The sequence below is a fragment of the Oncorhynchus tshawytscha genome, unplaced genomic scaffold (genome assembly GCF_018296145.1).
Source record: "Oncorhynchus tshawytscha isolate Ot180627B unplaced genomic scaffold, Otsh_v2.0 Un_contig_9886_pilon_pilon, whole genome shotgun sequence".
NCBI lineage: Eukaryota > Metazoa > Chordata > Actinopteri > Salmoniformes > Salmonidae > Oncorhynchus > Oncorhynchus tshawytscha.
The window spans coordinates 1-12,449 of NW_024606822.1; the positions used below are offsets into that span (position 1 = coordinate 1).

The following is a 12,449-nucleotide window of genomic DNA, read 5'->3' on the forward strand; positions in this document are numbered from 1 at the left end:
CCAAAGCACGCAGCCTGTTTTTTATTTGTCAATTTTTTTATTATTTTCTAATAAGTTTTTTATTTTCTAATAACAGTTTGAAATGAGGTGTGTTCCGCCTCATTCATTCACATACAAGTAGTCATTTTTTACTTTTGCGGACCAATTCATTTTTTAGACATTTCTGACCCGGACAAAATTCCCCAAACACTTCTCAATTGTTTGTGCAGTTCAAGTCTTCAGACATTTGCTCATCTGCCATCCTGCACACACGTGTTGATATTTTCCACCTGTCGCCTGCATCGCAATCAAAGTTGTTTTCGTTACCAATAATAACTTTTGAAATGTGTGCGTTTCTATCAAAGTGCCTTATTACGTTATATTAGTTTCTGCATGTCGTTTCAACTGTAGCTTAATATTTTTGTGTATATTCCTTATAACCGTGGACACGCGATGTAACGTTACTCATTTCATAACATTTATGGTTTTATACTCAATGCTTAGGTAGCTAGCTACATTCTTCTATTAGTTATGTGGAAAACAAGTTAATTATAATGTGTGGAAGTATTAGCATGTGTTGTATTTTGAAGCATCTGGCCTTAAGACTCTAAGTGGCACATGCTCCATGGATTAGAGTGAGGCGTCACCATATGACACCCATCTTCAAATCCAGACTGAGTTTCTACTAAAGGTGCTCAACATGTTGGAGGTAATAGTTTTTGTGTGCCGTGGCGATAACATTTCTACTGTAGCTCACTGTAAGAAGGATATATTTACTATTTTAGTCCAAGTTTTCAACATTGGGTGATAAACTATGCATTCCGATTTTTGCATAGATTGTAAAGGGCACATAGTAGGTGTGTAAATAATGTTTTGAAGGTTGCACTGATTATGAGCTAAGCTAATTCCAGCTATGTGTGTGGAGCCATGTTTGTTGACATACAATGCATTCTGGGTTTCACTTGACCGTCTGTCGGACCAAAGATGCTATAGCAAAATGAGGTGAGTAAGAGTTCACTAATTTTTGAGGGATTTCTGGAAATTAATGGTGGGATGAACAACGGTAGATGACACACCCCTTCAACATGCATACTATAAACAGACCAGAAACTCATCTCGTCTTCTCTTATCTTCGGTTTCTGTGAGGAAAATGCATGGTTGCGCGCTGAAACTAATCGTCGGATTAGTTTCATTTCTATAAAGTGTTTACCTAGTTATTTCGATCAATGGTGAGCTCACCCATGATGTGATTAATTATACATAGCAATTGTAATTAGCTAATGTCAGCCGAGAGTTCGACAATATGACTGCTTGTGTTGGGTCAATCTTTCCTCAGTTAGCGCTAGGACAAATGTAGCCTACATTTATCCGGTTAGGATGATTGCGTTATGCTATATATACACTTCTGTGAATATCTGAACATTGCATCCAAAAATAAACATGCTCACATTTTGGACATAACTTTGTAAGGACTGTGTTTGTGTAAATAGTTTCTGAAAAAAGCTGATTGTAACAACTTGGGCTTAGACCCACAGAGAGAGAACTGCTCCTTAAAGTAACTAACTTTGGCCTTACGGATAGCCTGAGTGCACTTATTTCTCATTTGCTTGAACGAGTGCCAGTCAGCTTGAGTATGCGTTTGCCAAGCCTTTCGTCAAATGTAATTCTTGAGGTGTCGTAACTCCGCAAGATCACGGTCGATCCAGGGGATGAACCTGTTTTTCATTCTAATTTCCTTTATGGGGGCGTGTTTGTTAACAATACCACAGAAAATATTAAAATAGAAGGTCCAAGGTCCACTTCTCTTCCACTGTCGCTTTTCTTTCTCCTCACTCCTCTCAGGGTGTTGTAACTAGTGACTGATCTGTAGCTGGTCTCTCTCTTCATTCAGAGTGTTGTAGCTTGTCTGTAACTGGTCTGTCTCTTTCTAAAACTGGTCTCTGTCTTCAGTCAGGGTTTTGTAACTGGTGTGTATTTGGTCTCTTTCTGCAGGTGAGTTGGTCTTGTAAACTAAGAAGACTCTTTCTGCAGATGAGTTTGTCTTAAAACTAAGAAGGCTCTTTCTGAAGGGGATTTGGTCTTGAAAACTAAAAAGACTCTTTCTGCTGGTGAGTGTCACGCCCTGACCTTAGAGAGCCTTTTTATGTCTCTATTTTGGTTTGGTCAGGGTGTGATTTAGGTTGGCATTCTATGTTCTGATTTCTATGTGTTCTATTTCTTTGTGTTTGGCCGGGTATGGTTCTCAATCAGGGACAGCTGTCTATTGTTGTCTCTGATTGGGAATCATACTTAGGCCGCATTTTTTCCCTGTTGTGATTGTGGGAAGTTCTTTGTTAGGGGCACTATGGCCCTTATAAGCTGCGCGGTCGTTTTGGTATTTCTTGTTTTGTTGGCGACATAAAAAAATATATATATATATATTTAAAAAAAATACTGTCACAGTCCCTCTGCAGTGCAGGGGCGGTTCCTCCTGCAGGCAGAGGAGGGTCATTAGTGATTGGAGTCACCTGGGCTCAGGGTATTTAAACGGCTTCACTAATCACTCTTCTCTCTCTGCTCCTCCAGGTATGATCCTGTTTTGTTTGTTCCTTTGTAGTTTTGCATTGTTTTCACTCAGTCATTCACACACACAGATTCACGCATCCCTGCACTTTACATACACCTTACATTATGATACTATCACACCTCATTCCTTTTTCTTTGTTTAAAGTTAATAGTTTTGGTTTACAATAAAGAACCTTTTTGATTGGCCAAAACCTGTTGTTCATGTCCTCTCATTTTTGCCACAGGCTATGAGCCGGCCTGTGACAGTATGCTCACAACGCTGCACCTTGGTCTCATTCCGACGACGGCCATGACAGTGAGTTGGTATTATAAACTAAGAAGCTCTGAGAGACCCGTTATCTGCAATAACTAAATCAGAGAACAACAGAACGGCCGGTAATGTGTCGGAATTCTAACATTTACCAACAGTGGACAGACAGGCCTATGATCTCAGTCATTCAGACAACACATCAAGACTTATGAAGGCTCTCTTCCTTGTGTTATAAAATGTGTTTATAGATGTTGTTTGCGTTGTGTGTGTGAGAGCAAGACTGTGTGTGTCACTCCCTGACCTGAGTATTCTTTGTTTTCTTTATTGTTTTGGTCAGGTCAGAGTGTGACATGGGTGATGTATGTGTTTTTGTACTGTCTAGGGGTTTAGTAGGTTTTTGGGGTTGTTGACTATCTAGGTGTTTATGTCTATGGTTGCCTAGATTGGTTCTCAATTAGAGGCAGGTGTGTATCGTCTCTGGGAACCATATTTAGGCAGCCATCTTCTTTGGGTATTTTGTGGGTTGTCTGTCTGTAGTTGCCTGTGAATGCGCATTTTATAGTATTGCTTCACGTTCGTTTTGTAGTTTGTTTAGTGTCAGTCTTTATTAAAATATATAACATGTATTCTAATCACGCTGCACTTTGGTCTCCTCTTTATGACGAACGTGACAGTGTGTATTAGGTTGAGTTCCCGGTCCGTTCTTTGGAGAAGTGTCTTCTACCTCTTTGTCATGGTGCTGGTCTCATGGTCCCTCGGTGTCCACAATCATGTCCTCAGCTTCACTTCTGTCAAACTTCTTGGTCACATCTGGCTTGTCATGAATGGCCTCAGACATCTCCAACAATGCATTGTGTTTTCTGACTATATACTATACAGCAATGTCTACTCAGGTTCTAAATCTATCACTGCCCCTGTGTCTGATTTGTGTCCATTTCTGAGATGTTTTTGATATGTTGTCCCCAGAAGAAAGGGAAATGTTAAAAGAGGAAGATAAATTAACATGGTGGTTGAGGTTGGGACATGTTCTTTTCCTTTAAACATAGTGGTAGTGTAGACTTACCAGACCTGGGATGAAATACTATATGAGAATGGTTTGCCAAGGAACACTTCCAAAATGACTAATTTGAGGTAAAAGGAGTTGGAACAGTCAACAAATAAAGACATATTGATTTCTTATTGCTCACATTAATACATTGCACAGGATGTGAACAGGTGACTGACATTTCAACGTCAAGCTGACATCTTCATTAGAGTGACCTGACCATTGCACATAGATTCTATTTATAGCCTAGTGGCCCATTGAGACACAATGTAAAACAATTTATAATAACTTGTTCCAGGGAAAATGGCAAAATATAGCACAAAATAATAAGATAAAGAGTTTGTCTCGTTAATCAATAGGCCATTTCAAAATATACATAGGGGATATTTGGGTGTCTGTGAATCCGGAGACAACGAGACCCAATAAATCAAGGCATCAACATTATAGAAATGAGCACAGAGAAAAATCATGAATTCACCCCTCTGGATCCAGTGTCTAAGGAGTACTGCCAGAATGCCTCTCTGTATGAAATCATTTAAAATACTTCTGTTGCAACAGAAAAGCCCCAGTACCCACCTGGCTCTGAAGGCAGGCTAAAGCAAACGCTCAAAGATATTGAAAAATTTCAAGTTGTATTTGAACCCAGGTCTCACATTTATCAGATGTGCAACTATCAGGAGTCGACTGTACTGACTTAACAACCTCATACTGGTCCCTTCTATCTGTTCTAATGCAGCTGTTTACTTTTTGTGTTGTTGTGTCTCAATCATTGTCTGTGTCTGATGTGTCCATTTAACTACTGAAGACAGGAAGCTACTAATGCATCCCAGGAAGTACTGTAAATGGGAATTTGATTCATATGTTCAGAATGAAAAGAACATAAATGAGTAGGGATGGAGACAGAATGAGAGCGGGAGAGTCAGAGAGAGAGAGAGATAGAGAAGGGGAGATGGTGGATGGGTAGTTACAGGAGGTTATTGTTACACAACTCACAAATCCAGATACGTTTTAGTGCACAATTTAAATCATTCCATGTCTTTTCAGGCTGATCTTGTCCATTTTGTAATTCAACACAGTCCTCCTCCGGAAAGCTTGAAAGACTTCGTCCATTATTAGGCTGGTCGATTATCCAGTACCTATGTTAACAACACAGAGAACCAGACAGTCACACTGTCAGTTAAACATCATCCTAAATAAAAGACATAATGCCTGTGTTTCTTCAGCTTTAAAGCCACACGCTGTCTGATGTGGGCCACCAACAAAAAGTAAAAAACATACTGTATATATAGTGTTTCTTCAGCTTTAAAGCCACACGCTGTCAGATGTGGGCCACCAACAAAAAGTAAAAAACACACTGTATATATAGTGTTTCTTGAAGAAAATAATGCTTGGTTTCTATGATTCATCTATAGAGCTCATTGAATGACATCTATGAAGGGAAACATTTGTTTTTATGAAGATGATCTGAGGCAATATCATTTATTTTCAAAGTATACATATAACAACTGGTCAAATCTCTCACCTTGTTCTCAGTGGTGTGCCATCAACCCATTTCCAGGACCCCTCAGTCTCTCTGTCAGTCAGACCGATCCAGGCTCTCTTGTTGAGGGCAAATAGAAATCTCTGTTGTTGAGAAAGAGAAATGAACACCGATCAAAAGATGTTTATCATGTCTCTCTCTCTATGTATTTATCTATCTCCCCCCACTCTCTCACCTGTTTCTCTCTGCTGTTTACGATCACCAGGTCTGCTCCTCTCTCCACACAGTCCTGTCTGCTCTCACTCCAGGTTTTACTCTCAGAAGAGACGAAGTACCAACAGGATTCAAACTTGTTCCAGCCTTCAGAACAGGTTAGTTAAAACATTCATTGGCATCTCATTGTTCTTCACTCATTAATGAAAGAATACAAAAAAGCATTTTAGTACGCGTTCAGGGCCGTAACCAGGGATTGAGTTTCAATATCTTTTTAAAAATGCTAAAAAAAATGCTTTTTGGAGAACAGCAAAAACAAGCAAACGTTACCCCAGCCTTTATCACCTTGGCTGCTGTAGGTTCTTTCACCTCAGTTGATCTACAAACACACAGCCTAATAGCTATACAACATTAATATTATACCCCGGAAAGGGGAGAAATATGAGAAATGAGTTACACTGACAAGTAGCGTCAGTGACTGTTCAGTCAGTTGTAGTATTGAAATGTGTAATTCATCATCTCTTTACATAGATATGGCTTTTCTCAAATGACATTTCACATTTGTATTACTAGGCATTACTAATCAAGCTCCGCACAAACAGATATCAATGGAGCACACAGATGATCATGTTGTCACATTCACATGAATGATTTGAATATTACTAAGGATTCTGTATTAATATCAGTGATGTTGTGGTTAGAAAAAGATGTGTAATAGGTAAACTATATACTCTGTGGTGATCGAGATAAGAAGAACAACCAGTGATCTAAAGGAAATGTAGGACTATTTTAGACCTGCATTGTTAGCATTTTGAGTGCATTTAAATGTAGGCCTACGGGGAAGATAGGCCATGTGAATATGTTCATATTTAAACACATCTTCTTTTCTTTTAGTTCCTATCTTCATTGATACAGATTTAGTCAGGGGACCCCACATGGGACCCCAACCCTAAGTTTGGGAAAAACTGTATTAACCTCTCTCCGCCTTGCTTCCTCTCTCTCTCTGTTTCTTCTGCTTCCTCCTGCATGCATTGCAGCCTCCATCAGCCTCACCACTGAGTGCCACATCACTGTCTGTCTCAGTAGCCTAATCTTTGTAAAGCAAAGTTCTTATGAGAGCTTAGTAGCCTATTTGTTGCTCCTGTTGAGGTGGGCTCCTTTTAACATTACCATCTTACTTCATCCTTCTAGCTGGCTAAGTAATACTACCCAGAGCCATTCAACATTACTTATACTACCCAGAGCCCTTCAACATTACTTATACCACCCAGAGCCCTTCAACATTACTTATACTACCCAGAGCCCTTCAACATGACTTATACTACCCAGAGCCCTTCAACATGACTTATACTACCCAGAGCCCTTCAACATGACTTATACTACCCAGGGCCCTTCAACATTACTTATACTACCCAGAGCCCTTCAACATTACTTATACTACCCAGAGACCTTCAACATTACTTATACTACCCAGAGACCTTCAACATTACTTATACTACCCAGAGCCCTTCAACATTACTTATACTACCCAGAGCCCTTCAACATTACTTATACTACCCAGAGCCCTTCAACATTACCTATACTACCCAGAGCCCTTCAACATTACTTATACTACCCAGAGCCCTTCAACATTATTTACACTACCCAGAGCCCTTCAACATTACCTATACTACCCAGAGCACTTCAACATTACTTATAATACCCAGAGCACTTCAACATTACTTATACTACCCAGAGCCCTTCAACATTACTTATACTACCCAAAGCCCTTCACAATTACTTATACTACCCAGAGCACTTCAACATTACCTATACTACCCAGAGCCCTTCAACATTACTTATACTACCCAGAGCCCTTCAACATTACTTATACTACCCAGAGCACTTCAACATTACTTATACTACCCAGAGCACTTCAACATTACTTATACTACCCAGAGCCCTTCAACATTACCTATACTACCCAGAGCCCTTCAACATTACCTATACTACCCAGAGTCCTTCAACATTACTTATACTACCCAGAGCCCTTCAACATTACTTATACTACCCAGAGCCCTTCAACATTACTTATACTACCCAGAGCCCTTCAACATTATTTACACTACCCAGATCCCTTCAACATCACTGCAATAGAAGTCTACAGACATGATGACAGATTACTACTAATGTTTTGCTTATTTATTTCAAATGAATGGAAGTTCTGCTATTCTTTCACATTGTGTTATAGCAATGAGTTTGTGACGTATTGACTGTAAGACTAACGCATTGATGTTATGGATACCTGTGTGATTGTGACTCTATCTGTTACTGTGTCTGTGGAGGGTAATCGGAAAAACATGACTGACTGACATATCTATAAGCGACTATTTAATAGTTTTGTACTCATTCTCCGAGATTCAACTTGTATTTGTTTGGGGATGTCTGTAGACACGGCAGGAGATGCTGGTTTTTAAAATGTACTTTTGTCTGGCATCTCGCAAACACAGTCAGCAGCGTCTCTAGTGTCTACTTGAGCGGACTACGAGCTGGAGTAGGTCGTTTCACGTCTCAGCCCCTCGGCCAGTGCTGTGAGAGGGAGGAGTTAGCCATTTGAGAAAGTGGTGACAGTGCTGTTTAAAAGGCAAATCCAAGATGCATTGGCAAACTTAACAACAAACCGATGTTCTTGATTCCACTCGTTTTCACAGACAAGCGATTAGAACTCAGTCAGATCAAGAATCTATTTTATTCATTTTTCACATTAGAAACAGTTGCTGAGGTCAGCACCTCAATGTCCTCATGTAGCTACGGCCCTGTGCGTATCGAACATGTACAGTTAATGTTATGATCGAGTGTTAGTTAAACTCACCAGGATTAGAACACTTTCCCATAATATAGTCTTTCTCCTTCTGGAGCTGGTCTCTCTCTATAATCAGGTCGTTGTAACTGGCCGGTAGCTGGTCTCTCTCTTCAGTCAGACAGTCTGCTAAAAGAGGACAGAATATATTGGATGTGGTTTGCCAGTCATTTAAACATGTCTAACATAGGAAGCACTTAGCTAAACAGAACAAAATTAATCGGTTGTCAAAGTCTGATATAATGATTAAATAACAATACACTCACAGACTAGTCGCAGGGAGATGTTGAGAGCGACTTGTAGAACACACAGCATCCCAAAACTTACAGCAACCATCCCGTAGAGTCTTCTCCCTGAACCGTCAGGTGCTGGGGAGATACACACTGGTGTGAAAACACACGGACACACAGCAGAGTGCAGTTTCAACATGATCAGCTACAAGAGGATCGTTTCTCACAGCTGTCTTGTGGTATTTTATGTATTTTATTAGGATCCCCTTTAGCTGTTGTGATAGCAGCAGATACTCTTCGGGTCCTCAGGAATTGACTGTATCACTATGACATGTTGAAACCTCTGAATACACTGAAAACATACATGCCTTTGCATATTTAAATGTGGGGTAAAATAATAACTTTTCCACTGGGAGTTTTCTGTTTTTGAGTCATGTGTTTGTATGTCTTGGTCGTTGTTTGTGTGTGTGTGTGTGTGTGTGTGTGTGCGCGTTTGTGGGTTAGTGGTGTAGAGCAGGTCTGAGCAAGGCCCCCACACCCAACCTAGGAGGGGTGTCTTTTTTTTGCCATGGGGAAGAGAGAAAATGTTGCTGTTCTAGAGCACATTTCCTGCTCTTCTACACATTTTGCCACGAGGCTGAGAGAAATGTAACAGTTTTAACGCTAACTTCCTGTTATAAAAAACACACTATTCAAGGCTTATGACATGTTCATTTACTCTCTGTGGGGTGAGAGGGGCCCCAAAGCTTCTGTGTGTGTGTGTGTGTGTGTTTGTGTGATAGAGATTTCTGTGTTCTTACCTGAGGGATGTGTCTCAGTTGTCACTCTCCTCATTGCTCCATTCTGGTTTCCTTCAATAACCTTGTCAATTTCAACAACCTCTTTGTTGACGTAGTCATCCATCTTAACTAACTGTTTTATTACCTTTCTAACTGACTTGTAATGGTAATATCTACTGTATGATTCCAACTGTACTAACAAGTAGTTGAGTCGTAGATCTGATGTGTGACTTCACCTGGTACCTCTCTGAGCTCTGTCTCTGGTCCACTGCAGTTGATATAATGTTGAGTATCCAACCACCTTCAAGCAGGAACATAGACCTGACAGTATCATCTAACCGAGTGATAGAACATGACAGCTGCAGGACAACAAATAGTGACAAGTGCAACCTTTCAGCCAATCACTTTGTGAGGAACGTTGGTTGTTTCCGCAGCCTTCAAACGGAGGGCACGTTATGGCTCAAACTCTTTACCGCACTGATGACCATTTAGGGGCATTTATTTTGTAACAACGCTGTCTCTGCGAAATCAGTATGAAGGTATATTATGAAGTTTCTGTGGAAAATGTCTTCATCAGAGGATTTAAAGGGAACTTCACTCGTGTGTTGTGTGTTGTGTGTGCGTGTGGCCTGCGTGTGTCTGCATGCGTCTTGTACAGTATGTGTGTGTGTCTGCATGCATCTTGTACAGTATATGTGTGTGTCCTGTCTGTACAGTTCTGCCCTCTGTCTGTGACCAACTGGAGGTGACACTGTTTTAACTATCTAATCACATTCAATCAGAAAGCTGGTAGACCTTGTTAAATGACATTGTACCTTTATTTATTCATCTGTGCCTTTGTGTTTATTATTATTAAAGAGATAAACGTATGCTAATAATTGGACATGAAAAGATCTACAAACGTTTTACTAAACATTGGTCTATGCTGGAAACGTACATGTTTCTAATAAAAACAATTCTGACATGTATTTTACAGAGTACAGTGCTTTCCTCTGAATCTTCACATCACAATGTTTTTTGTTTTCTCTCTCTCTCCGTTATTCACTTGACATGTCTTCTTCCTCTACAGCTAACCGGGAGAAACAATAGATGTGGTTTTCAGACACAAGGTTCACGTTTATTTTTCACATATTTTATTTCCACTTAACAATAGCATAATGGAGATTTCAGTAGGGAACATTTTGCTCCAATCCATCACCAGCTCTTAGATTAACTCTTTCAAAAACATGGCAGTTGTCATGTTCCAATTGTTGATCTCATGACCATGTATTAGGTAAACACATTTGAGAACTTTCCATTAAGATCACTTCTTTATATATTTGGATTTATTTTATTGAACCTTTATTTAATTAACTCTGAAAGTCAGTTAAGAACAAAATCTTATTTGCAATGACTGCCTACCAAAAGGCAAATGCCTCGTGCGGGGACGTGGGCCTGGTAATATAATAAATACAATATAAATATAGGACAAAACACACCTCACAACAAGAGAGACACAGCGTAAAGAGAGACCTAAGACAATAACATAGCAAGGCAGCAACACATGACAACACAGCATGGTAGCAACACAACATAACAACACCATGGTTGCAACACGACGTGGTAGCAGCACAAAATATAGTACAGACATTATTGGGCACAGTCAACAGCACAAAGGTCTTTAAGGTAGAGACAACGATACATCACACAAATCAGCAACAACTGTCAGTAAGAGTGTCCATGGTTGAGTCTTTGAATGAAGAGATTAAGATAAAACTGTCCAGTTTGAGGGTTTTTTGCAGCGAACTGAAAAGAGGAGCGATCCAGGGATGTGTGTGCGCTTTGGGGACCTTTGACAGAATGTGACTGGCAGAACGGATGTTGTGTAAGGAGGATGAGGGCTGCAGTAGATATCTCAGATAGGGGGGAGTTAGGCCTAAGAGGGTTTTATAAATAAGCATCAACCAGTGGGTGGTGCGACGGGTATACAGGGATGACCAGTTTACAGAGGAGTATAGAGTGCAGTGATGTGTCCTATAAGGAGCATTGGTTGCAAAGCTGATGGCTGAATGGTAAAGAACGTCTAGCCACTCGAGAGCACCCTTACCTGCCGATCTATAAATTATGTCTCCGTAATCTAGCATGGGTAGGATGGTCATCTGAATCAGGGTCAGTTTGGAAGCTGGGGTGAAAGAGGAGCAATTTCTATAGAGAAACCAAGTCTAGATTTAACTTTAGCCTGCAGCTTTGATATGTGCGGAGAGAAGGACAGTGCACTGTCTAGCAATACTACCAAGTACTTGTATGAGGTGACTACCTCAAGCTCTAAACCCTCAGAGGTAGTTATAACACCTGTGGGACGAGGACATTCCTCTTACCAAACCACATGACCTTTGTTTTTGAGTTGTTCAGAAAAAGGTTAATGGTAGAAAAAGCTTGTTGGACACTAAGAAAGCTTTGTTGCACAAAATCCTGGTTCGGGGCCAGCTGAGTATAAGACTGTTTCGTCTGCATATAAATGAATGAGTGAGCTTCCTACTGCCTGAACTATTGTTGATGTAAATTGAGAAGAACACGGGGCCTAGGATTGAGCCTTGGGCTACTCCTTGGTGACAGGTTGTGGCTGAGACAGCAACATTTCTGACTTTAAACACTGCACTCTTTGAGAGGGGGTAGTTAGCAAGCCAGGCCAAAGACCCTCAGAGACACCGATACTCCTTAGCTGACCGTCAAGAATGGAATGTTCTACCGTATCAAAAGCTTTGGCCAAGTCAATAAAAATAGCAGCACAATATTGTTTAAAATCAAGGGGAATGGTGACATCATTGAGGACAGTTAGGATCAGTTTTATCTCCCTTTAAATAAAGGATGTTCCGCGGCTGCCTTCCAAGGAATGGGAACCTCCCCAGAGAGGAGAGAGGTTAAAAGCCTGCATAAAGGCTTGGTGATGATAGGGTAGCAACCTTAAAGAAGAAAGGGTCTAAACCATCTGGCTCAGATGTTTTTGGGGTGAATGTTAAGGAGTGCCTTTGGCACCTTGGACTCAGTGACTGCCTGCAGGGAGAAACTTTGACTGCCTGCAGGGAGAAA

At 40.5% G+C, this 12,449-nt stretch overlaps 1 protein-coding gene across 2 annotated transcripts; it reads right to left on the minus strand.

The window, feature by feature from the left end:
* Positions 1–3,952: 3,952 nt before the first annotated feature.
* Positions 3,953–9,769, minus strand: LOC121842264 (C-type lectin domain family 4 member E-like). Of its 2 annotated transcripts, none has more exons than XM_042312307.1 (6): positions 9,402–9,769; positions 8,638–8,739; positions 8,384–8,497; positions 5,555–5,679; positions 5,362–5,462; positions 3,953–4,975 (listed from the first exon to the last, which is right to left on the minus strand). In XM_042312307.1, the coding sequence occupies exons 1-6, from the start codon at positions 9,502–9,504 to the stop codon at positions 4,804–4,806; spliced, it is 717 nt and encodes a 238-aa protein (XP_042168241.1). In that variant the 5' UTR covers positions 9,505–9,769; the 3' UTR covers positions 3,953–4,803. The 2 variants fall into 2 exon arrangements, with proteins under 2 accessions (XP_042168241.1, XP_042168239.1); XM_042312305.1 differs by having other exon boundaries at positions 8,384–8,500; positions 9,402–9,765.
* Between the last annotated feature and the right edge of the window lie 2,680 nt (positions 9,770–12,449).

Bases quoted from the DNA above. Each gene is read 5' to 3' on its own strand.
- LOC121842264 (XM_042312305.1), bottom strand. From the start codon at position 9,504: ATGGATGACTACGTCAACAAAGAGGTTGTTGAAATTGACAAGGTTATT. The intron at 8,740-9,401 runs GTAAGAACACAG...GTATCTCCCCAG, and splicing joins AACTGAGACACATCCCTCAG to CACCTGACGGTTCAGGGAGA. The intron at 5,463-5,554 runs GTGAGAGAGTGG...TCTCAACAACAG, and splicing joins TAAACAGCAGAGAGAAACAG to AGATTTCTATTTGCCCTCAA.